We start from the raw sequence: 23,796 nt of genomic DNA, 5'->3' as shown, positions 1-23,796 counted from the left end.
GGATCTCCGGATCGTTAGGATTTGGTGGGGGCTGGGATCTCTGTCCATAAATAGCAATCCTTATGATAATGGCAAAACTATTGAATCTGCAAGAAAGTAATTATTGTTTTTAGTAAACGGTATTTGCCATTGGAAATGGATCATTCGGATCCCTTCTACCAAATTCATCAATTCAGACATTTGAAATTTGATCTAACAACAAAAATTATTATAACTTTTAAAGGGCCATGTTTTTAGCCATCAAATTTTAAGGGTCCGAATTGATGAATTTGGTGAAAAGGATCCGGAAATGATCCATTTCGTTTGCCATTGACCTGCTATAATTAAAAATAAATAGAATAAAAATTTTAAATTGGCTAAAAAATTAAAACCAAAAAAAATGTGTTGAGGGAGGCGCCCTATCGCACCACCAACCAAAAACAGAGACATTTCCAAAGTTCACAAATTCACAAGAAAACAATTTAAAAATCCTCACCGGAGGCATCTCCTCTCCCTCTCACCTTCTCCCAACCACCCGCCACATCGTTCACGATGAAGGCATCTTTGAAGGGCAGTTACGACACTGAAAAGAGCGGCGCCGCCGCAAACGTCGCCGTCTTCGCCAGCGATGTCAAGTTCCGAGCTTCACTCACCGACGCCACCTTCGCCGCCGGACCCAGCTTACACGGCCTGGTCCTCGCCGTCGAGAAACCCGGCTTCTTTATTGTTGATTACAACGTCCCCAAAAAGGTAGGCAGATTTCGGCAACTGGGTGTCGTTTCAATTGGGTGCCCTGTGTGAATTTAACTGTAAAAATGGTGGCTTTTGTCTTTTGGGTGTGTGCAGGACTTTAGGTTTCAGTTCATGAGCTCGGTTAGGGTTGCGGGGAAGCCGTTGAATTTGAATTACATTCACATGAAGGGAGACAACCGGACGATTCTTGACGGGACCCTGGTGCTCGATTCGGCCAACAAGGTGTCGACGAATCACGTGCTCGGCTCGAGGAACGGGAAGTTCAAGTACTCTTATCTGCACGGCGGAGCGACGACGTTTGAGCCGTCTTACGATTTGGCCAAGGATTCGTGGGATTTCGCGGTTTCCCGGAGGTTTTATGATGATGTGCTCAGGGCTTCGTACCAAACATCGAGCAAGCTGTTGGGGTTGGAGTGGTCGAGGAGTTCTAAAATCAATGGCACTTTTAAGGTAATTAAGCTTTTCAAATTGATATTTCTTGGTTTACTTAGTGGGTTTTGATTTGGTTGCTCTAATTGCAAATATAATTTTGATGTTTGAATGAAGTATGGAATTTGAATTTTGGGTTGTTAATGATTTGTGCCTGCTTTCGGATTATGGTCCTAGTTTTGAATAACTAACATAGTGAGTGTAAATCGATTATTGCGTAAGTATGTGTTTTATGGAAACGATCTCCTCTCTCTGTCGACAATTGTGTCATCTTGGGCTTCCGCGCGTCTTCACTAGATTTGATATGAGTAGATTGAGCAGGGTATGCTTTTAGCACTTAGGAGATGTCATTGCATTCGGTTAGTATTCGAGCGAAATTTAAGTATGCTAAAGAATTGATTAACCTCAGTTGGGGGAAAAGGGTGACGTTGGTCTTTCCACACGATGGTGTTGATGGAGTTGATGATTGTGAAATCGGATGTGTGACACTCGGGAAAGGGTGCTGTTGGAACGGCTGCATTTTGCCCCCTATGAAGTTGAAATTTTGTTTTTGTTATGTCATTTTGTATGTCGGTCAGTCCAAGTATACAAGGGTTTATTGTAACAGTTTGTCCTATGAATTGCAAAGAAGCAGCATCAATTTTGCAACACACTCAGTTCCTCCAACTCTCGTGTGTTGCAAAACAAGGCGGTCTGATGTTTTTTACGTTAAGGGTTGTGGTTGTGGCAGTGACCAGAGCTACAACTGTGGTTTGTCCTACTAGTGGGGTGGTTGGATTGAAACTTGATGGTAGTAGCATCAAAGATAACGCTTCATGTGCACAGCGGTATTGCAGTGGAGTTGTTCGATCGTTATGTTGCCATCAGTTAAATGTTAGTAATACATTTTTCTTCCAATTTAGACGGATCATAGAAATTCATATGTAAAGAAACTATTGCCTCATACTCGGTGTACTCTGGGAATGTTGCTTCCGAGTGTTTTCTTATGACTTCTAATCTTGTAGCGTTTTGCTTCTCTGTTGTTTTAAAATCAAGCGTTGCCTGATAACGTTCTTGTATTCTTTCCAGGTTTCAGCGTCTGTCAATTTGGCGGAGGAACGAAAGATGCCAAAGTTAACTGCCGAGAGTACGTGGGATCTTGAAATGTGATTCATTGTTGTTATCTTTTCTTGTAGTCTGATAAACGATGTAGCATTGTCTCACGATGGCTCTAAACATCGTTGATAAAAATTCATGGTATCTTGTTTCGGGTAGCATCGACTATCTTCTTGAAAATTTAATCTTCGATGGTCCGAGCAACCAAAAACTTCGTTTGCAACGTGAAATGTTTCTCTTGGAGGAACTTTGGCCTGTTTAGGGCTAATTTATACTGAAAATACACATCTTTGATTTGCTTGAGAATGGTTCATGAACTTTACTAAGGAAGTGAGCGCGTAAGTAAATTCAAATTCAAAGAATTTCAAGGCTCAATCTTCTGTGTTCAGCTTTCGTTTTTTGTTCTGTGCTGCAGAGTTAGAATTGGAGAGTGATACACAGCTAACCACGTGTTATAATATAGGTGGACGCTTCATATCGTGATATAAAATTCTTTACGCAAATTGGAATTTTGGAATAATATTAGTGAAAATCCAAAAAATACTCTCTGTGAAAATGCTAGAGTGCATTTACATTGTTGAACTTAACGATTGAATACGTTTATGAATCCAAGATAACATGTAAACCTAAGCCACTTAACGATTGAATAAGCACTCATGAATTAAAAGGCAAATTTGAACCAAGTTTTTATGGTTTAATCTATTGGAAACATAGATAATATTGAATGCATTAAAAAAACAAGATGCATTTTTGCTCATCACTCTCAAGTGGTGTAATGTTTACCATCCTATTTTTGAGATTTGATCCATCACACATATCTCAAAATTTAAACTTACTTAACGGTGATAATTAAGGTAGTAAACACTACTATCACTTATTCCCAAAAAAATGGTATACAATTACGAATGAGGATCCTGGGATCCTCAAATCGTGTCCGTTCGTTGTATATCGTGTGGTCATAAATCATTTAAATACTTTTATTTTAAATTAAATATGAATAGTACATGATGAAAATTGGCCGCACGATATACGACAAACGGACATGATTTGAAGATCCCTAGGATCCTCACGAAGAGGAGAAATTTTTCATTGTGACCGGAACACGAGGGGTACACCACATGTTTTTATATAAGTAATGAAAAATTTTACTTTTTAAGTAACTTTTAACACACATATCCTATAATTTGTATAATGACACGTGATGTATCACTCCGTTTACCAATTACACTGAAAATCTATCCACAAAGAGAATCCGAAGAGGATCCTTCTGGTACAATTACCTATCACTTTGACCTCAAAGCTACAATCACAACCGCTAACCAAAATTAGAAAAATCCGACGGTCCTGATGTTTCGTCATGAAAGCAGGTAAATTTGGCGGCACTGACAAATCCCCAAAAGAAATTTAAATAATTTGGCGCTTACACATCGCTGCCCTTTATCTGTTTTCTCCTCAGGTATTGGATCAGATCCGCCCCAAAAATTCATAATCTTATAGAACCCTAAACCCTAATTTAATTATTCTTCATCCATTACGCCGAGGAATTCAATTGCAGAGATGGACAGCGACGATGACTTTGAGCTACTGTCACTGGAGGCTGCTCCTCCGGTCCGCGAAACGAAGCTGAAGCGCTTAAAGAAAGCAATTAGGGTTTCCGAAGAGCCTCCCGTTGACGAATCTGAGAGTGGCCCAGTGAATCCCTCTGAATTCGGAGCTCTAAGCCTGGAGGAATCGAATGAGCCGTCGAGGTTAGGGTTGGGATCAGAAGGTTTGGGCGGCGAAGGGGATTCTGATTCCGGGTTTCACGGTTTGGGCGGTGGTGAAGGTGAAATGAGTTCTGGTTCCGACGGGTTGGGCGGTGGAGGTGAAATCGATTCCGGGTTTGATGGTTTGGGTGGTGAAAGTGAAATGAAGTCGAATTTTGATGGTTTGGGCGGCGGTGAAGACGGCAATGGAGCTAAGAGGGTTTTGGATTTTGATTCTGTGGAAGAGGGGTTTGGTGAAGAAGGCAAAGGTCGAAACTGGGAGATGCCGGAAGAAAGTGATGATGTGAGGGTAGAAGAGACGGATAAGAAACGGTGTAGTTCTGATGGCTTAGAGGAAGAAGAGAACATGAAGAAGAGCAAGAGGGCCAAGAGCGAAGCTGCAGCTGTCAAGGGCAAGAGAACGACTGAAAAAGTATTGCGAAATTTTGTGTTGCATCCAGTAAAATTGGTTTGAAATTAATTTATACTGTTTGCTTAGTCCTAAATTATTCTGATTTTGTAGGAAAGAAAAGAGCATCTGAAACAACTGCATGCTGAATCTCAGAGACTTTTGCGAGGTACAAACAAAGTGATGCTAATTAAATAGTTAATTTGCCATGTATAGTCTTACTTGTGTCTTATTCGATATCATCTTCCCCGTGTTAGAAACCAGAGATGCAGCATTTAAACCCATACCGCTTGTTCAGAAGCCGATATCTTCAGTTCTGGAGAAGATTCGGAAAAGGAAACTGGAGGTTTCACAAAAGTTGGTATTCTATTTTTAACTGTAGATATGTTCGTAGGGTCTTAGTGTTTATTTAAATAATTAATAGTTCGCTGTTGGTCTTTTGAGTGTTGCAGATGTAGTAGTACAGGAGATTATAAGGTACTGAAAGCGGCAACTGAGGAGCCAATTGCATCTCAGACTGAAAAGGGGTATAGTGCAAATGAGGTGTGCAAAGATGGGTCTAATGATAAGGAGGAGCATTCAAACGGTGAAAATGCTCCTTCCGGGATGGTAAATCGAATTCGAGTTTCTTGATCAATTTTGTTTTAATAGATATAAAAGTGCATTCCACTTAGTGGGAAAAGGCTTTATTGTTGTTGTTGTTGTAGATGTAAAAGTGCATTGACCGAGTGTTTCTTCTTAACAACAAATAATGGGATAGGGATATATGCATCCATGGATTTGAGTAATGAGCTACTTTTTATAATACTAACGCAAACAAAATTTTGTGATTTGGAAAGAGCTAGTACTACAGTTTTCAATGTGGAAAAAGAGGGCTTTTTAATTGGTAATCCAAGAACAATATGGTTATCATTTCAATCCTTCTTATGTTACACCTGAGTAGTCTTAAAATATTCTTTCTGTGAAACCCTCCTGATAGTCTTTTGCATTAAGTTGAGACAGACTTGAGATTCAGTTAATGGATGTATATGTTGAACTGCAGGATGTTGACGAGGAACCCAAACAAACATTTCGAGCACCTATTGATGATACTCAGGTTCTTTTTACATTTCAACCAGATTTATCATTATTCTAGAGGATTTTGTATTTGAGCATAACTGTTTCACCTTGTGCATTGTTGCAGGACCTGTTTTCTGATTCCCAGACTACCGACTCCAAGGATGATCTGCCAAATGATGATCCTAAAAGTCCACTGGAAGAGGTTTTTGCACCGTCCATACCTGCCATGAACTTAAAACTTGACTCTGCTCCTCCTGATGATGTGTAAGTGTTATTTGTTTGTATTCATATCTTGTGAAGGTGAAGCACTCAAGTAGTTTGTGTCATTATTGCATTCAAATGTTTCCTAAAATTAATTAAGTTGGATTTAAAAATTCTGGTAAATGGACAACGATACTTCTCTCTTTGTAGTTCTTCTGACGAGGAGGACTACAATGACAAAGAAAATATTGCTCCTTGTTCTCCTGAAGTGGCTGACGTGCCTTCATCTCCAATCGGTGATCCTGTAAAAGCTTTTGTGGATGATGAAGCTGAGGAAGAAGACGATAGTGATCATGACCTACATCGGTTCGAAGATACTGACGAAGATGAGGATGATGGAGACACTGCGGAGCTTAATGATATGATAGCAACTGGATATGAAGAAAGGCCAGTTGATGATGAAAGGCGGAATGAACTCCATCAAAAGTGGCTCGAGCAACAGGATGCCTCTGGAACAGAAAAACTTATGCAGAAGCTGAAGTTTGGTTCTAAAGGAAAAAAAACAGCATTGGTTGAAGAGAAAGATGCAGAGGGACAGGAAGATGAAGAGTTTGGTGATGAAAATGCAGAAGATGAAGAGCTTGGTGATGACGATGCAGCAGAAGATTCAGCACCAGCAAATGCTGTGCGAATGAACTTACGAGAAATAAAGCAAATGATGCCTCTACTGTATACTGATAACGATGATGTATACTTGTCATCTGACGATGATGAGACAGAAAAGAGACTATCTAAACAGTGCCTGTCTGAGAAAGCTGTGAGTTCTTATCGTTTTATTGAATGTGTCTTCAAATTTAGGTCCACTATACCTTATGACGGTGGAGTATTTTCATTGTTTAAATCATTTATCCATGCTAACGTTCTTTAACTGCATTTGATGTCATTTTTTCTGTACATATTCTTTTAACTTACAAGAACATTTTGATTTGAAACAGGAAATGCAGGCTACTTTCTTGTCACCAGCAGAGGATGAGAGTTCAAGAGAAGTTTTTGGTCATATAAAGAAACTGAATATTGCGCCTGATACTAAGAAGGCCAAAGCCCCTTGTAAGATCTGTTATTTATCATATATTACCGTTGTGTAAATTTTTTCCTTGTAGTCTGCTGATTTCATTTTGATTTTAACTTGATCGTCATCTGTCATACTGTTTTATTTTGCAGCCTTCCCCAATATCCTGCTTGCAGGAGGAGACAGGAGCATATCATCAAAGGTAACTTGATATAGAAGTAGATGCAACATGAATATTATCTTGCTATTTCGGAACAGCACAAAGAAACATAAACCCTGGTGTTTTAGCCAAGTTTTTGTAAGACATGCCATTTGATCACAACTCTGTTATTCGTAAATTTTGCAGTCATCCTTCTTAGGTCGGGGGTCAAGTCATTCTCTGCCCTCATCCAATAAGCATGGACTGAGCACAGTTCGTTCTTTCATCTTAGTACGAGGTGACAGCAATAGTAGGAGCTCAATGTTGGAGGATTCTTCAGACACGGTAGCACATCTAGATCTTATTGTATGGTTATTCTGAAAGTTGCACTAGGTATGTTTAGCAGTTTGGTTTTCTTCTGCTGATCAAGAATCCGTAAGATATCAATGTCAAATGGGAAATAGTAGGAATAACTTGTTACGCCAAACCATCACTTTTTTTTTATCGAAAAGTGAAAGTATCAACTGGTTATGGACTGAAATGCAGATACAGAAGGAGATTCTACCGAAAAAGACTACTGCAGCCAAGCTTAGCAAGTCCAAGGCAAAGTTTGGTACTCAGAAATCGTCACCTGACACGGTATCAACTGAAGCTGTTGCGAATACAGACACATTGGTTGAAGCTGGTGCACAGATAGACAGATCAGCTGGAGCGGGTGCGCAGGCGGACGCATCAGCTGAAGCTGGTATGGGGACAAACACATCAGCTGGATCTTCGTTATTGACGGTATTAAGGCAGCCTTCCATGTCATCAAAGCGATGCACCGGGGAGATTACTGTTGACCAAATCGAATCCGTCTTAGCTTCATTGGAAGACGGAAGGAAATCGAAGCGGGCGAACGGACATGTATACAGAAGAACCTAGTGTGTGCATAAGAAACATTGATCCTGAATGGTGTTCAAGTAAAATGAAAGACGTGATTGCCTCTTGTTCTTAGTTCATTCACAATTGGGCTAAACTTTTAGGTTAAATTTAAGTTTGTGATAAAACCTAAAATTTGGATAGATTTAGATAAAAAAAGTAAGCTATGTTAGTGGTGGGCTCCCATAATACGCACGAAGAAATTGAAGGCTATCATGCTCTAGACATGCCCCACTTTCTCGCACGTAACAAAGTTGTAGCGGGTGATGCTCTCTCGCTGACAACTTTGTCTTCCACCTTATTCCATCCCAACAACTATTTTGTAATTCGATGGTTGTAAAGATTGGGTCGTTGGGTGATCCAACATCCAAATTCAAACTTTTTTATTTTGAAATATAATTTATAAATAAAATAAATATAACGGTAAATTTACGGTCCAAAATTAAAGCATATTTAATTATTATTTTTATTTATCAAAATTTATATATATTTTAAATTAAATTACTATAACATTTATATTTAACTTAAAAAAAGTTAAAGAAAAAAAATGACTTAAATTCACACTTTAAGTAATCTCGACTAAAATTTTAAGTCAAAATTATTAGAATCAAAATTAATCTTATAATTTAAAATTATTACTTGTTAAGAAAGAGAAAATTCTGAGAATTAAATCCATATCAAAGTTAATGCATATTACATTTCTCCATTACAGTAAAACATTATTTGCCATAACTTTTAATACGTAATAATTACACAAGTAAATTGTAGCATTGATTTCTTAACTTACTCAATTGGAGTAATGATCCCTTAACTAAACATCTATTATCATTAGTCCATCAACTCATCAAAACGTGCATCTATGGTCATTTAACTAAAAATTCATTACCATTGATCCTTAAACTTTAATCCAACTAGAGAAATAGTTCCTTAACTTTAACCCAATTGGAGCAATGGTCTCTCAACTTTAACCCAATTGAAGCAATAGTCTTTCTAACATAACTCATTTTAACAAAATTCTGACGACGTTGATGAAAATGACCGTGACTACATATTTTGATGAGTTGAGAGACCCAATAGTAACAATGGTCATTCCAACATAATTTATTTTGACAAAATTCTGACGAAAATGACTATAGCTACACATTTTGATGAGTTGAGGGACCAATGGTAATTGATTTTTAGTTAAGGAATCATTGCTCCAATTTAATTGAAGTTGAGAAAACATTACTACAATTATCGTTGGGAAATTTGGAAAAATAACCAAATTTTGGATCCCAAATAGAATTCTAACCATCATTTTAAATTTTTAATAATTATAACCAAAAGTTGATATGAAAATACTAATATACCTTTAAAATAAAGTTTTCTAAAAAAAAAAAAAAAAAAAAACCATAAAGCAAAAGGCTTGGCTGTCTTTTACCGCCATCTCTGTCATTTTTAGACGATAATCCAAAACCACATAAACCCAACCCAAGCACAGCCAGCCATGACGTGCAGCATGATCCCTCTCCCTTCCTCCTCCTATTCCTCTTTTATACTCTCACACACAACCTTCGTTTAGTTCCGAACCCCCAAAAAATTTTCGACCTCCTCCACATGAAGACGACTCTCACTCTCAATCTCGGTCAGCTTCCTCTTATGCTCTCCAATTTCTGATTTTCAACTACGATGATGTAATCCTTAAGTTTGAGCACTTGCACCACCAAGCTTACAACGAGGCTTTCGCTCACTTTAGTGTCCGATGCCCTTCCTCGACATCTCAACCCCTCAATTGGGACCTCCACTTCTAAGATCAGCTCCAGAACCAAATCATTGGTGAAAAGCCCAAAATGCGATGATCCCTTCTCTTTTTCTCTCATTTTCTCCTAAGGTTAAACTTTGGATTTTGTTTTCTTCTATGATTGAATTGGGATTTTGGGTTGTTTAAGGAACTTCAAGGAGCACGGGTGGCTTTGAACTTATTAAATTCTACTTCGAATCTCCTTATCTTAATTGAATCTTGCTTTGTTTAATTTCTATGGCTGACATTTTTTTTTTTTTGAGAAAACTTTATTTAAAGGGTGTATTAATATTTTCATATTTAAAAATGTGGCTAGAATTCTATTTTGAATACAAAATTTGGTTAGTTTTCTAAAAATTTCCCATTACCGTTGTCCTAAAATTCCAAAATAAAAAAATCCAAAATATAGACTCTGAAAATCTAATCCGAGCTGAATCCGTACGTCGACCCCAAGTCCAAAGCTCACAGGTGATATGACGAGAGGTTTCTAACAACCGGTCGCTCAGCTGATCGCCCTCACTCGGCCCCACCGCCACCGCCAGATTCCTCAAAAACTCGATTCCAAATCCTCCCAATCGCAGATCCAAACCCGCCTCAGATCCGAATCTCCCGCGCGCTGCAATGGTGAAACTGAAACAGTAGCGACTGAAAGCATAAAAGTCTCCGAGCTCAGCTGAACAGCTTGTGTGGAGCTCCAATGGCGGCGGCGATGAACTCCCTCAAAGGCAAGCTCCTTCTGCTCTGCTTTCTCTTCATTTTGTCATCTCCTTTCTCCGTTCCTAAGCTTTTCGTCCAATCTAACGAAACCGAAACCGAATCCGAAATCGAGCTCAATGCGCAACAGCAGGTATTGCAGAGGCTCGAGGAAGTAGTGAAGAACCTAACCGAAATAGTTGCGACATTAGAATTGAAATTACAATCGGATCCTCCGAAAAAGGGGGCTCCGATCGACGAGGGTTTGACGGCGGTTGAAGAAAAGGAAAGCCAGAAGCTGATCAAGCAGGTTGAAGAAGAAGCTGGGTCTGGTTCCGATCGTAAAATTGGAGAAAGGGTGAGGTCAGTTTCGGTAACGAAATACAGCCCGTTCTGGTCCGACCGGTTTCAGTTCGTTTCCGCCGTGAAATTGGATACCCAGGCCACGTGTATTCAGGTCCTGCCGTTTCGGGATTTCGAGGGGGTTACGAAATATGTTGCCGTCGGAGACGAGAGAGGGCGGGCTTATGTGTTTCTCAGAAACGGGGACGTTTTGGTGGAGTTTGATACGTTGCTGGGGTCTCCGATCACGGCCATGGCTTCCTTCATGTCGGTTTACAAGAACGAGAGTTTCGTGGTCACCGGGCATCAAAACGGTGTCATTTTGATGCATAGGGTCTGGGAGGGAGCGAGTGGGGAAGAATGGAGCTCGCTTTTGATGGAAACCGTGACGAAATTCGACGCGGGCGGAGAAGGATTGCCGGTTAAGATTTTGGAAGTGCACCATGTTGGGAGGTTGAGTTATGTGTTGGCCAGTGATGCGAGTGGGAAGATTTCGGTTTACCGAGGGAATGGTTCAGTTCACGGCTCCACAATGCCGTCAAGCAGGCCGCTTGCTTTCTTGAAGCAGCGGCTTTTGTTCTTGACGGAGACAGGTGCAGGGTCTTTGGACGTGAGGACCATGAAAGTTAGGGAGAGTGAGTGTGAAGGGCTGAACCATTCGCATTCTCGTTACTATGTTTTCGATGCCACGGAGCGCTCTAAGGCGTACGGGCTTACATCCGAAGGCGATCTGATTCAGATTTTGTTGTTGGGGGATGTAATGAACTTCAAATGCAGGGTTAGGTCCAAGAGAAAGTTTGAGATTGATGAGCCTTTGGCTTTTCAGGCTGTAAAGGGGTGTTTGCTTATTGTTAACAGGGAGAAGGTGTTCGTATATAATGTTTCGACTCAGCATTACGTTAGGGTTGGCGCCCCTCGGATTATCTTCTCCGCTGGTCTCGATGAGATTAGATCATCGTTTCTCAATTACCAGACGGTGAATGGAGAGAAGAGGAATGTGATACCTTTAATCGCAAGTGATCGGGAAAGGCTGCTTGTTCTTGGCCTTGGCGGAGGGTATGTGGGAATGTATCGCTCTAACCTTCCGGAATTTAAAGGCGAATTTAACACAACGCTATGGACCAGCCCTGTATTTTTCTTTGTACTTTTCCTGTTTGGAGCGTGGCAATTTTTCGCGAAGAAAAGGGAAGCGCTCACTTCATGGGGAGGGGATGATCCTTTTAGTTCAACATCCGGTACAACGGGAGCTCCATTGAGGGGAAGCAGCGCCGGAGACAGGTCGTTCGTGGACTCTTCTTCGAGAAATCCTGATATGATGGAGCTTAGAGGTGGTGACCTAAGAGGACCGTCGATGAGGTATCCCTCTCCTCCGCCCAGGTATACAGGCGGAGCAACCAGTTCGTTTAGGCCAGGCACGACGGATCATAACGCTAGACCGTTATCTGTCGATCCTAATTTTAGAACAACTTCAGAGCTAAAATTTAGAGGGTCTGGATTAGAATCTTCGGGTTTTCCGAAACGGAGGGAGAGTTTGTTTGTAAACAACCAAGTGATGGATGATCGCAGCTGACCTCTGCGAAATTTCATCAACTTTTTTATTTTTTTGAGTTCGTTTCTTTGAGATTTAGTTGTTAGACCATTTCATTTGGCAAGTCAGGGCCATTTGAAACGGCTTCAAATCTTCTGTACCAATTATTTGTACTTGAAAAATGCCTACCGTTAATATTTCACACATGTCAAGGCACTTAACTTCCTAACCGAAAGACTCACACATGCATTTCAGGCTCTCTCGGCTACCATTGCTATTTCCTATTGGATCCACAAAAAATTTACTTACTGATAACTAGGGAAGAGGATCATCTCCGAATCCATTTTGTGGGGATCCAATCCTAGAGATACCACATCATAGCTATTCATCGTACATCATGCAGTCAGTTTTTGTCAAAAACTATGTGTTTAATTTTAAATAAAAAAAAGTCACATGATTTCTGACCGCACGATAAATGACTAAGATATAAGAATTCTTAAGATCCCCACAATTTAGAACCGGATGAAATCCAAATCCTAACAAGTAATCATTGATGGGAACACAATAATTATTCGTCGTTTATAACATATAGCAGCCTTATTCAATAGTAAATGGGTAATTATAACATGGTAACGAACTATAATCATGCGATATAACTAGTTCAAGTGTTATGAAATATCCAAATATTTATAATTAATTGCAAACCCAATGCCCCAAGCATGAGATTTTGCGTTGCGTTAAATCACCAGGAATATCTTTGCTCACCACCCTCAAGTGATGGTGATACTCAAAATTTAAATTTCGAAACTTATGTAGTGAATAGATACATACCTCAAAATTTAAATTCATCCAATGATAATAAGTAGGACGGTGAGCATTACCGCCACTTGAGGATGATGAGCTTAAAAACACCCTTAAATTACCATTCAAAGTGATCACATCAAAATTCAAATACATGTTCTGTTGGGGCAAAAGCAACAGATTTCTGATCTTTCATATATTCAAAAATAAGTCTGAAGAAGCAAGCAACGGGTTCAACTTTAAATTATAACTACTCTAAACCGCCAAGAGAAAAATGCGAGAATCCCCTCCCACAGGGGCTGCAAAAAAGAGTGCTTAAGATTTCCGACCACGACCAAATTATACACAAAAATCAGTTCCAGGGGAGTTTTCTGTCCTCGTTACAGGACTTGAAATTCAGTCGAAAAAATTCTCAAGAAATTCAAATCACTACAATATGCAAGACGACAGCTACCAAAATGTATAGGGGTAAAAGCAAATTCGCTTTCCAGTTTCTGAAGCTACGCTAATGAAGATCAGACGGGAATTGACATACCCTTCTTTGCCATGCTATCCAAGACGTCATTGAGCGCCTGACATAGGCCAACAATCTGCAAATATGGCCACCAAAGGATAAGAAAAAATTTAAAAGAGTTGGACCACGAAGGAGGGGGAGAGCTTAAAGGGAGAGAACTGAAAGTGTAAACAAGGCTATATTTGGAAACAACATAAGTCTACAGAGAAAATTTTGAAATCGAACAAAACTCAGTGAGTAGTTGATGCTCTTTAAGGCAGACAAATTTACCTGCTGATCCCATTGCTGCAGCTCTTCAGAGTCATCCTCAAAATGTATGACAGCTTCCACCTGTTGTGAAACATCTCGGGTAAATGCTTAAGAAGTACAAGCTAGAATAACAAATGTCACCAAAAGCAACATATTTAGAATATATTACAAAATCAAACGAACTATTCTGAATCTTGTTCCAGTAGAAGAGGAAGGCAGTGCAAAGCATTATAAACTACAACCATATACACCTCCACTTGCATAAAACTTTGGAATTCCAAGGTTTTCGTAGAGGAAGCAGCAGTCATGAAAACAAGAAGAGACTTGGGGACATAAAGTGGATTAAAAGACATTTTAATGGTCTCGCATAGAATGAAACTGGCAGTGGCTCTCACAATTAAACAGGTCTGATGACTTAAAGTCCTTTTTTGTTTGTTTGAGAAAACGCCTCAAGTCCTATTGATTGGATACATGATAAGTTGTAATTCTTATACCTGATCAATAGATCCCCTCATTCTGTCCTCGTATATCATTTTTGATGCAATCTTCTCAGCCTGCAAGAAAAATTAAATCCATGTCATGAAACATGAAAGATAATATATTGTTGAGAGAGAGAGAGAGAGAGAGAGAGAGAGAGTGAGTGAGAGGAGATCAGCAATCTTGATCATTGGTGATAAAAGGAGCAGGGGTGTTGTGTGACTAAAAGGTAAAACACAAGGCTCAACAAACGAAAAAACTGTACCTTATGAGGCTCAATTCCCAGCAAAGTGCCCAATTCTTCAAAACTGCCACAAAATTCATGATAGTTAGAATTACTGATCCCGCCTTTATAGCACAAGTCAAAAAGGAAAACCAATAGCAACATATCTCCTACCTTATATTGGTGTAAAGTTTGCTGGCACTCAGAAGATTATGTTCAATCATTGCACGATCTAACACCGTAAAATTGTCTGGAAGAAGTGCTTTCTGTTGAAATAAATAGGACATAACTGTTATGGCTCACGTGGAATATGATATCAGATAAAGAATAAGTCAGTTTATAACCTGATGTGGCTTTAACTCTTCAGCAAATGCTTCAATTTCTGGTTTCCTCAAAATTCTCTCCAAATACACCTAATAAATATCCATTAAAGCAACAGTAAAAGTGATATACAGTCAGGAGAGAAAAAAGTAAACAGATAATGCAGTACATGTGTGTGTTTGCGCGTGAGTGTGTGTGTATGAGAGAGAAACAAAGAGACAGAGATCACCTTTTGTAGTATTGGATATATTTTTAACTTTGAGCATCGTTCATCCTGAATGAAAACCCCTAGGTATCAGCAAATGTGAATTGAAGAACACATAATATACATCTCCAGCTAAAGAAATTAACCTTGTACAAAGTGGCAAGAACACGAGAACGTTGGGGTCCTGCCGCGGCTAATATTGTACATGTAACTGCAGCAGATAGAGCTTGCTCCAATGCTTCCTCATCTATCTCTCTGCAACAAAATGAATGAATTCATCTCAACTGTCTTTCAAGTGGTACAAATAACAAGAATGAAAGAAGTTAAATTGACATACTGATCTCCTATTTGCCTCTTTTCAATCTGAGAAAAATCATAATAACGTAGTGCTGCTTCCAAGAACCTTCTTTTTAAATCTAAAATCCTCGCATAGCAAATCTGATAGGAAGAAAACATCAGGGGAAAAGCAATTAAAATATGCTTTTCGCATGCAGCAAACTTAATGCAATTATTTTACATCGACTATCCAATAATGTCAAACCTTATACTCTAAAGTCAATACTTCATGCTGAATAGTTGTAATCAAGAATGAAGCTTTATGAATAAAAGCTTCTGCATTGACAGCATCATCATCCTGCAAAACAAAATACAAAAATTGAATTGCAATTACGCTATTACCTGTATTATTAAAATCCTATAAGGTTCTTCATTCCAACACCAGACAAAGTGCATAAACAAATACATTCACAACCGACATTGATGACAACTCCCCAATGAGCAAGTAATCATCTACACAACAGAACTCTTAGGTATCAGACAATGGTAAGGTACTAAGGTTAGACCTCAACAAATTGTCACATTACATAAAAGTCTAACTGGTTCCAAATTTGACTTAGAAACAAGTTATTTGATCCAGTAAGCACTTGTAAAGATCACACTACGGCTATCTACAACAAATCTAGACACTAGAAACAGATATAGGTAGCACATCGATTCCAACGCATGTATCACATGCAGATATTCATAGTCCAGCCTGTATATTAGTAATAAAGGAGTTGCAGCATCAACAAACAACAGCATTAAACACCATTCCAAAGAACATCAATTGTATAAAATGAAAAATAGGCATGCTTTGGAAAAAAAAAAAAAAAAGGTCAATACCTCGAGATATAGGCGAGCAATTTGGACACATTTTGATAACTTGAATGTGTCATCAACGGCTCTGAAGTAATAACACGAAAACATATACATTGTTAATCCCACAATCCATTCTGCAGTAAAAAGGGAAAAGTTACAATAACAACAATAGTATCCTACTACCAGACCTCGTTCCTGAGTCGAGGTTAATTCCACTGAGCATCTGAGCTGCTTTTGACCATTGTTGCTCAGATTCATACAATTCCGCGAGTTTCTCTCTTATTATCGTCACCTAGATCACATTAAACCAAATCCTACTTTCTAAATCACATTAATCCCACATAAAAAAATATTTCTAAATGTCTTACAAAAAATCAAGTGATTTCTACATATTCGCCACAATGCGGGCATTGGGCAATGCTAAATCTAAACCTACAAAAATTGAACAAAACAAATGCAAAACGGGGAATTCTCGATATATAAAAGTCCGAAAAGGACCTGTTCTTCAAATGAAACGACGCGAATCTGAGAAAGGGCATAATGGGCAATATCCTTCTGGGTCTCCGGCTCCCACCGCCCCAACTCCTGGGCAAAAGTGTGCAAAAGCTGCCGGGAAACCACCAACGGAACATCATCCGACAACACTGAAAGAGCACAAAATTACACGTAAGGCCTCCAAACAAAGCTGGTAAACCAAAATAAACAATAAAAATTGCGAAAATTAAAACAAAGAGCGATGAGGAAATACTTACAGTGATCGATGAACTTCTTGGCCTGAACAACGTCGCTTGAGGAAATCACGGAGGAGAGAATGTGCTTGTACTGCTCAATCTTCTGCCGCTGGTCGGAGATCGCAGAGGCGCTCGCGAAGGCACTCTCCATGGCAGCCTGAACGACGTCGCTTAACGGTGGGTGGTGTGGTTTCTCGCGCAAACCCTAAATTTCGAGAGGGATTTTTCGTTCGCTCCAATTTCCTACAGAGGGCTTGTAGAAGAAGGAGCAGGAGATTGGCTAATCGGCATCCAGGTGTAGCGTTGCGTGTGATGTTCAGCTAATCAGGGAAGGACACGTCGCGGATGGAAGGGTAATTTTGTCACTCTCTTTAAACTAAATGAAAGAAAGTAAGAAAATAAAGACCGGCAGGTACTTACGTCGATTTGCAGCGGGATCGTTTCTTTCTCTCAGGCCTCAGGCGACTCCTCACTTTCTTTGCCTGAAAAGCTAAAACCGCCGATCTTCGGCAAATTGTAATTGCCGGAAATGGATGATTCAGGTTAGTCCCGGCGACTGTTCACCTTTCTCTCTTCGTTTTTCAGGCGCTTGTTTAATCTTTGTTTTGAGTCGGCGGTGTTCAATTTCTACCATTTTTGTCGAAAATTTGCTCCTTTTTTTTATTCCTGTATGCACTGTTTGGTTCCTGAGAAAAAATGGAGGAGTAACTGGGAAAATATGGGAAATCAAACTTGAAATCTTAGCGGTTATAGTCCAATATGCAAATGCCTGTTGTCAATAAATGCTTTGTTTCACTGCAATCTCCGCGAAACTGAACATTTTGTTTGTGATTGCTTAACTGTTTGTAATTTAGCTTAGATGATCGACTAAGGTTATTTACTGGAAAAGCTTACCGGAACTTCGAATTTTCTGATGTGGAGTTTATGAATTGGCTTTTCTGATTGGATTTAGGATATGTTATGCGATTTTGTAATTGTTGCGAAGCGTTTCCATCGTTTACCGATTGAAATGCCTTTTAGTTTGATTTGCCTCAAAATTTAGTAAATAATTTTGAATGTAGAGATTGATGTGAGCTGAGTTGTTTATTCTTTTCGATAACTACCAGGGAATCCTCAGGACGTCGTTGTGCCACCAGTTGAAGGTGTTGCTGGAGGAGGGACGGCATATGGATGGACTGAGGGTGGCTTACAAGGTGCAAGTCCACTCAAGGGATCCATCGACCCGACAGAGGTTCCGACTGCTGATTTAGTGCATGTGTGGTGCATGCCAAGCACAGCAAATGTTGGACCACAAGAAACACCAAGGAATTTGGAGTCGGTACGTAAAGTTCCATGATTTAAATGGTGTCTTGTTTACTAGCTTCTGAAAACTATGAATTCCACGACATTTATTGAAATTGGAAGGCAAGCAGCTTAAGTGGTGTCTTGCCACACCTAATATAATTTGGTTTTCAATCCTTACCATGTCTGAGATGAGTTATGCAAATTCTATTTTTATTTTTTAATAATCTGCATATCAGTAGATTTTTACCGTGCTGTTGGGAGGCTATTGCTATTTGTTTGTTCCATACAATTTCTATTATAATATGTAGGAGCTATCATAAATTGTGAAAAACAGCAATTCGTGACCTTTTTACTTAATAGAATAGGATAAAGCATCCAATCTTCTGCTTTTGAGGTGCGGTAGTCTTCTGGATTCTAAGTTGGGTTTACTTGAAGGTTAATCTTCTGGCTGGTAGAAATGAAAGAGAGAGTATTCAAATTGCACTGCGTCCAAAAGTTTCTTGGGGTGATCCTGGAAATGCAGGGGTTGTGCAGGTCCAGTGTAGTGACTTGTGCTCCACATCTGGTGATCGGTTAGTTCTTTGAAGTCATATCTTTCTTGCTGTAGGTTTACAATTACTCTTCCAATTCCTTACTTTCTGACTGTGGGCAGGTTGGTTGTTGGACAATCAATTAACATGCGGCGTGTGGTTCCCATATTGGGTGTCCCAGATGCTCTTGCACCTCTTGATCTTCCAATTAGTCAAATAAACTTATTACCAGGGTACTGATCGCATTAGTAACAAGATAGTCTTATATTTGGTGTGAAAGAATTCCGTAAGAGTTTATTGCAAGAGACTGACACAATCTTCTTTATCCTTCCGTGTCCTCCCCGTGCCGGTGCCTCCAGAGAGACAACTGCAGTTTGGATTTCCATTGATGTTCCTAGTGCGCAACCCCCAGGACAGTATGAGGGAGAGATCATCATTACTGCTACAAAGGCAGATCCAGAGTGAGTCAGTTCACATTTGTTTCAGTTGTTTTGAGTGATGTGCTTTCATTTTTAGTCAATAAGTTGTACAATTTTAGCTCTCTATTGATTCAGCAATATCAGAATTCCTGTTCCATAAACATTGGAATATGAACAAGGAGATCTCTACATTTACTGATTCTGACTTGGTATAGGGCTCCAGCGCATTGCTTGGGCAAAGGCGAGAAGCATCAACTTTATAGGGATCTTCAAAGTTGTCTTCAAATGGTGGAGCCCATTGATGGGAAACCGGTGGATGAAGTGGTTGGTTTACAAATTGAACATTGTACACAAGTGTATTATTCTGTTTAATCTTGTTGTGTGTTATTAGCTGTTCATTTGAGCATGTGCTTTTTTAGGTAGAAAGGGTGAAATCTGCTGCAACATCTTTGAGAAGAGTTCTTCTGTCGCCATTATTTTCTGAATTCTGTACATTAAATGGGCCAGTTGATATGATGGAGGAAGATGCTGTTTCGATCCTTTCAGTACGTGTGAAGATTAATATGACAGTTTGGGACTTCATTCTTCCTGCAACCCCATCACTTCCTGCTGTTTTTGGCGTATCCTGTGTTTTAATAAAAATAGTATTTGGTATAATTTGAAAAATTTATTTAACTTCTGACATATTAATTCAAGTAACTGAGAAGCATAAAAAGTTCTTAGTAATTGTAAAATTGAAAGGGGAATCATGAATTCCTTACTGCAAATAATGCCCATGTGTGAAGATGCAGATGTGCTGTTCTTATGACAAAGACCAAAAGTCTTTCATAAATTATGTTCTGTTGTATGTTCGACCACATATATTTTGTGATCCTACAATGTCGTTGCATCCTTAAACCATATTTTAGATATCTGATACTGTAATTGAAGATCGTTTTGGTGTTGAACATGGGACTGATGAGTGGTATGAGGCACTGGATCAGCATTTTAAGTGGCTTCTTCAATACAAAATCAGTCCATACTTTTGCAGATGGGGTGATAGTATGCGTGTCTTGACGTATACCTGCCCTTGGCCAGGTACTTACGAGCAAGTCTAAGTTACTCTGCTATTATCAATTACTTATGCGGCTATCTCTGATTTCTTAAACTTTCTCATTTCGTTATCTTCAATAAATGCCTTCTCAAAAAGATGAATTATTTGCTTTTGTGAATTTCACGTATCATTGTGACCTTTATCTCTCTCTATTGCAGCTGATCATCCAAAATCAGATGAATACTTTTCGGATCCACGGTTGGCAGCCTATGCTTTGCCATATAGTCGATCTGTCTCTGGGTATACAGCTAGTCATTCAAGTTCACTTCTATCAGGTATATATGTGATGAAAACTGATGGGGTTCTACCCATTTGCTGATGTGCCACAGTGGTGATGCAGCAAAGGATTACATGCAGAAACAAATTGATATATTGAGGACAAAGTCTCACTGGAAGAAAGCATACTTTTATTTGTGGGATGAGGTATGAACACTATCGAAAAATGTTAGGAAAGTGAGGTTTTTTGGATTGTGTTGCTGATCCCATGTTTCCCTTAAGTTTTCAATTTAGAAAGATTTATGAAAGGTTGTTGCATTAGAGACAACTTATGCATTGTCTTTTTTACTTTTGCAAAATGCATTACTAATTTATAGTAAGTTAATGTGCATGCTTTAATAATATATGCCAGCCACTGAATCTGGAGCAATATGAGTCCCTCCGCAGCATAGCCAGTGAGATCCATGTGTATGCGCCCGATGCTCGTGTTTTAACTACTTACTACTGTGGTATGAACTCATCTGCTTGTTCTAACTAGATGATTTTAAGTATTGCATAGAGTTTCGTAGGCTGTAGTATGAGTTTGATTGTCTATTTTGGTTCTGCTGAATGAGTACTTCAGTAAAGACATTGGTATATAGTTCATCCATACTTTGGCTCCTTCTGCCTGGGAAGTTATGTTGTTATATTGCTCTTTTCCGCCTTGTAGGGCCTAGCAATGCACCTACTGCGTTTGACGGTTTTGTGAAAGTTCCAAAATTCCTGCGCCCACATACTCAAATTTATTGTACAAGGTATTGATATTCATTCGTTTTGTATCTCTATTATTTGACTTTAGTTGCTAGTTTTTTGTCAATGTCAATGGCTGAGAACAACGTAATTTGGTTTGAATTTGGCAGTGAATGGGTGCTTGGGAATCGAGAGGATTTGGTCAAAGATATTGTTTCCGAAATACAAACAGAAAATGGCGAGGTGATGTAACAGAATTTTTGCTCGACTTTATCTAATCTTCTTGGGAACTTTCTTAAATTCTGTGCTCCGTTCTTGTTGAGTTTGGTTGAATTTAAGGAATAGTTTGTGGTTTTTTGTTTTATGGATTAAACAGTTTCTGGTAATTATGTATGGTTACCTATTTATAGTCCATGCATCTTGTTTGTTACTTGCTGAAGGATGTAAACTCGTCAATGTTGTAGGAATGGTGGACTTATGTGTGCTTGGGACCGTCTGACCCCCATCCCAATTGGCACCTTGGGATGCGAGGTACACAACACCGTGCTGTAATGTGGCGTGTATGGAAAGAAGGTGGAACGGGTTTCCTATATTGGGGTGCCAATTGCTATGAGAAGGCAAATGTTCCAAGCGCAGAGGTACTTTCCTGGCATCTTGATGATTTATGAGGTTGATTAGCAATTATAAAAAGCTACATCTTCACAGTTTACTGAAATAAATAACGTGCCCATGAGCAGATAAGATTCAGGCGTGGCCTTCCCCCCGGAGATGGAGTTTTGTTCTACCCTGGCCAGGTGTTCTCATCATCAAGTCAACCAGTTGCTTCGGTCAGACTCGAGCGCATTCTCAGTGGCTTGCAGGTAAGTGAAACTTAAAATGTTATAGTAAGTTCATCCCAATCTGTTTTCATTTATTCTTCATTGTCTTTAACACATACGAAACTATCATGTAGAGCAATCCTCGACGCATTTCACAGTATGGTTCCTTATCAATTATCTGAATAACCGAGTTTAAATTTTGACTCAACGAAAATTCATGCCCTTGACCCTCAAGTTACTCAACGAGAATGCTACTATAATTCCTGAATCTTTCCTTGCTCCAAAAGTTTAGAATTTTAAACTTTCTTCATGTTGATTAGACATTTCTGTGGGTGTTTTATCAGGACATTGAGTACCTCAGACTCTACTCTTCAAGATACGGTCGAGATGAAGGACTGGCTCTCCTTGAAAAGACGGGTTTGTACCTCGGTCCTGAGCGTTACACGCACGATCACACGCCCATTGATGCAATGCGGGGTGAGATCTACAATGCGTGTCGCTCGTGAGGAAAGACAGTTCCAGACTTGCAAACGAACGTTGTTAGCAGCGAGATTGAATCCAGCAGATCATGACAGATGCTTTTGTTTTCCGCTGGTATTGCACCTTCCATATTTTCATAATCTTTTCGCGTAATGTACAGATGCTTTCTACTATCTTTTCCTTATCGGAGGCCGATTACTAAAAGGTACTGCATATATGAGAAACACTATCTGGAGAAGTTTTACGGTACATAGATAGGAAACATCCTCTGGCTACTTTACCGAGAGAAACCTGCATACATTGAGACGCCATTGCGGCGGTAACCGAAAGCAATCATGTAATGTCATAACTTCTCCTTGTATAAGGGCATGATTCCCTTGAGATACTGCAACAGGATCGTCCCAATGCATCCTATTCAGTGTATAAAATATCCACAAAATTGTCGATATTTTTGTCGAAATATCCGAAAAATTAAGGATCGATAAAAAAAAATTAATGAATATCGATGATATTCTTCTGATTCACTGCGTAAGTTTTGCAAGAAAGCTCTGCAGATTTCAAACTTTTTGAAATTATTTTGAGAAATTTTTCTCTAATCTCGACTATATTTGAATGAATTTATATATTCATCCCATTGCAAATTTTCATAATTTTTTTCGAAGGTAACCGATATCAAACATCGGTATATTCATCGATTTTTTTATAAATTTGCATATAAATATTTTTAACTATATCGATATTTTAAACACTAATCTTATTGCACTAATAAAACCGGCAAGGGACATCTCTATGAAAGGGCATAATTAACTTGAGATACTGCAATAGGATCATCCTGACGCATCTTATTTTTTCCATAAAATCGAGGATAGATAACTTTATAGAAAGACATTATTGATTTGAAATAATGCTATAAAATCATCCCGATGCATTCTACTTCGTCAACAAACCAGCGACAGACACAAGAGTGGCCTACTTTGTGCCGAACAGCATTGATCTCGTCTCGTGGGTTCACTGCATTTAGCACAACACAGAAAACCGGAAAACGATTCAAATCTTTTTCCCCATAGCCATTTTTCCTCCAAAATTACTCTGCCATTGACTCTTATGCATCCACAAAGCAGTACTGGGCCCCGCAGAGCCACTCATAACGGAATTGGTTCTTATTCGGATTCACTTTGATCTCCACATTGTAGCAATTTTTCGTATATCATATAGTCATAAAGTATTTTATTTTTTTATTTAAAATTAAACACAAATAATATCTTAAAAAAAATTAACTGCATAATATACGATGAACAGCTCATATGTAAGCATTCTTAAGATCCCTACAAAATGAATCCGGAGAGAATCCATTTCCACTCATAACAAAAGGGAAAAAATGAGAAAGGGAGGGAGTGGGGTCGCATAAATAAATAAAAAAATGAGAT

The 23,796-nt window shown here is 39.1% G+C and overlaps 5 protein-coding genes across 5 annotated transcripts; 4 read left to right on the top strand and 1 right to left on the bottom strand.

The window, feature by feature from the left end:
* Positions 1-354: 354 nt before the first annotated feature.
* Positions 355-2,436, top strand: LOC103440501 (outer envelope pore protein 24B, chloroplastic-like). The gene is made up of 3 exons (XM_008379193.4): positions 355-729; positions 826-1,182; positions 2,230-2,436. Exons 1-3 carry the CDS (start codon positions 532-534, stop codon positions 2,308-2,310), a joined length of 636 nt encoding a protein of 211 aa, XP_008377415.3. The 5' UTR covers positions 355-531; the 3' UTR covers positions 2,311-2,436.
* A 1,077-nt stretch (positions 2,437-3,513) lies between these two features.
* Positions 3,514-7,867, top strand: LOC103440500 (uncharacterized). Its single transcript, XM_029106658.2, has 12 exons — positions 3,514-3,623; positions 3,713-4,434; positions 4,525-4,579; positions 4,668-4,767; positions 4,863-5,019; positions 5,453-5,506; positions 5,594-5,733; positions 5,881-6,487; positions 6,666-6,777; positions 6,892-6,941; positions 7,086-7,223; positions 7,425-7,867. The coding sequence occupies exons 2-12, from the start codon at positions 3,814-3,816 to the stop codon at positions 7,800-7,802; spliced, it is 2,412 nt and encodes an 803-aa protein (XP_028962491.2). The 5' UTR covers positions 3,514-3,623; positions 3,713-3,813; the 3' UTR covers positions 7,803-7,867.
* A 1,994-nt stretch (positions 7,868-9,861) lies between these two features.
* On the top strand, positions 9,862-12,348 carry LOC103440499 (uncharacterized membrane protein At1g75140-like). Its single transcript, XM_008379190.4, has one exon. It carries the CDS (start codon positions 10,277-10,279, stop codon positions 12,182-12,184), a length of 1,908 nt encoding a protein of 635 aa, XP_008377412.3. The 5' UTR covers positions 9,862-10,276; the 3' UTR covers positions 12,185-12,348.
* Positions 12,349-13,088: 740 nt separating this feature from the next.
* Positions 13,089-17,084, bottom strand: LOC103440498 (COP9 signalosome complex subunit 4-like). The gene is made up of 14 exons (XM_008379189.4): positions 16,822-17,084; positions 16,568-16,713; positions 16,258-16,361; positions 16,094-16,154; positions 15,474-15,566; positions 15,270-15,370; positions 15,079-15,187; positions 14,957-15,001; positions 14,751-14,819; positions 14,581-14,672; positions 14,449-14,491; positions 14,201-14,260; positions 13,728-13,787; positions 13,089-13,533 (listed from the first exon to the last, which is right to left on the bottom strand). Exons 1-14 carry the CDS (start codon positions 16,949-16,951, stop codon positions 13,459-13,461), a joined length of 1,188 nt encoding a protein of 395 aa, XP_008377411.3. The 5' UTR covers positions 16,952-17,084; the 3' UTR covers positions 13,089-13,458.
* Positions 17,085-17,198: 114 nt separating this feature from the next.
* On the top strand, positions 17,199-22,817 carry LOC103440497 (uncharacterized). The gene is made up of 16 exons (XM_008379187.4): positions 17,199-17,342; positions 17,907-18,118; positions 18,520-18,656; positions 18,737-18,847; positions 18,974-19,075; positions 19,249-19,357; positions 19,453-19,653; positions 19,942-20,110; positions 20,285-20,366; positions 20,456-20,549; positions 20,755-20,851; positions 21,052-21,136; positions 21,242-21,314; positions 21,536-21,709; positions 21,809-21,931; positions 22,234-22,817. Exons 1-16 carry the CDS (start codon positions 17,330-17,332, stop codon positions 22,393-22,395), a joined length of 1,944 nt encoding a protein of 647 aa, XP_008377409.3. The 5' UTR covers positions 17,199-17,329; the 3' UTR covers positions 22,396-22,817.
* The last annotated feature ends 979 nt before the right edge of the window (positions 22,818-23,796 follow it).

Source organism: Malus domestica, chromosome 08 (assembly GCF_042453785.1).
Source record: "Malus domestica chromosome 08, GDT2T_hap1".
Taxonomy (NCBI): Eukaryota; Viridiplantae; Streptophyta; class Magnoliopsida; order Rosales; family Rosaceae; genus Malus; species Malus domestica.
This window is presented reverse-complemented; position numbering and strand designations above follow the sequence as displayed.

What these genes read in the sequence shown, in the direction of transcription:
- LOC103440498 (XM_008379189.4), bottom strand. Translation starts at nt 16,951, where the DNA reads ATGGAGAGTGCCTTCGCGAGCGCCTCTGCGATCTCCGACCAGCGGCAG. An exon ending in TTGCTCGCCTATATCTCGAG is followed by an intron (nt 15,567 to 16,093) that starts GTATTGACCTTT and finishes TTTGTTTTGCAG; the next exon opens with GATGATGATGCTGTCAATGC. An exon ending in TGCAGCAATGGGATCAGCAG is followed by an intron (nt 13,534 to 13,727) that starts GTAAATTTGTCT and finishes CCATATTTGCAG; the next exon opens with ATTGTTGGCCTATGTCAGGC.
- LOC103440500 (XM_029106658.2), top strand. Translation starts at nt 3,814, where the DNA reads ATGGACAGCGACGATGACTTTGAGCTACTGTCACTGGAGGCTGCTCCT. An exon ending in ATCTCAGAGACTTTTGCGAG is followed by an intron (nt 4,580 to 4,667) that starts GTACAAACAAAG and finishes TCCCCGTGTTAG; the next exon opens with AAACCAGAGATGCAGCATTT. An exon ending in AGTGCCTGTCTGAGAAAGCT is followed by an intron (nt 6,488 to 6,665) that starts GTGAGTTCTTAT and finishes GATTTGAAACAG; the next exon opens with GAAATGCAGGCTACTTTCTT.
- LOC103440497 (XM_008379187.4), top strand. An exon ending in TTTAACTACTTACTACTGTG is followed by an intron (nt 20,852 to 21,051) that starts GTATGAACTCAT and finishes TCCGCCTTGTAG; the next exon opens with GGCCTAGCAATGCACCTACT. An exon ending in ACTCAAATTTATTGTACAAG is followed by an intron (nt 21,137 to 21,241) that starts GTATTGATATTC and finishes TGAATTTGGCAG; the next exon opens with TGAATGGGTGCTTGGGAATC.
- LOC103440499 (XM_008379190.4), top strand. Translation starts at nt 10,277, where the DNA reads ATGGCGGCGGCGATGAACTCCCTCAAAGGCAAGCTCCTTCTGCTCTGC.
- LOC103440501 (XM_008379193.4), top strand. Translation starts at nt 532, where the DNA reads ATGAAGGCATCTTTGAAGGGCAGTTACGACACTGAAAAGAGCGGCGCC. An exon ending in ATTACAACGTCCCCAAAAAG is followed by an intron (nt 730 to 825) that starts GTAGGCAGATTT and finishes GGGTGTGTGCAG; the next exon opens with GACTTTAGGTTTCAGTTCAT. An exon ending in AAATCAATGGCACTTTTAAG is followed by an intron (nt 1,183 to 2,229) that starts GTAATTAAGCTT and finishes TATTCTTTCCAG; the next exon opens with GTTTCAGCGTCTGTCAATTT.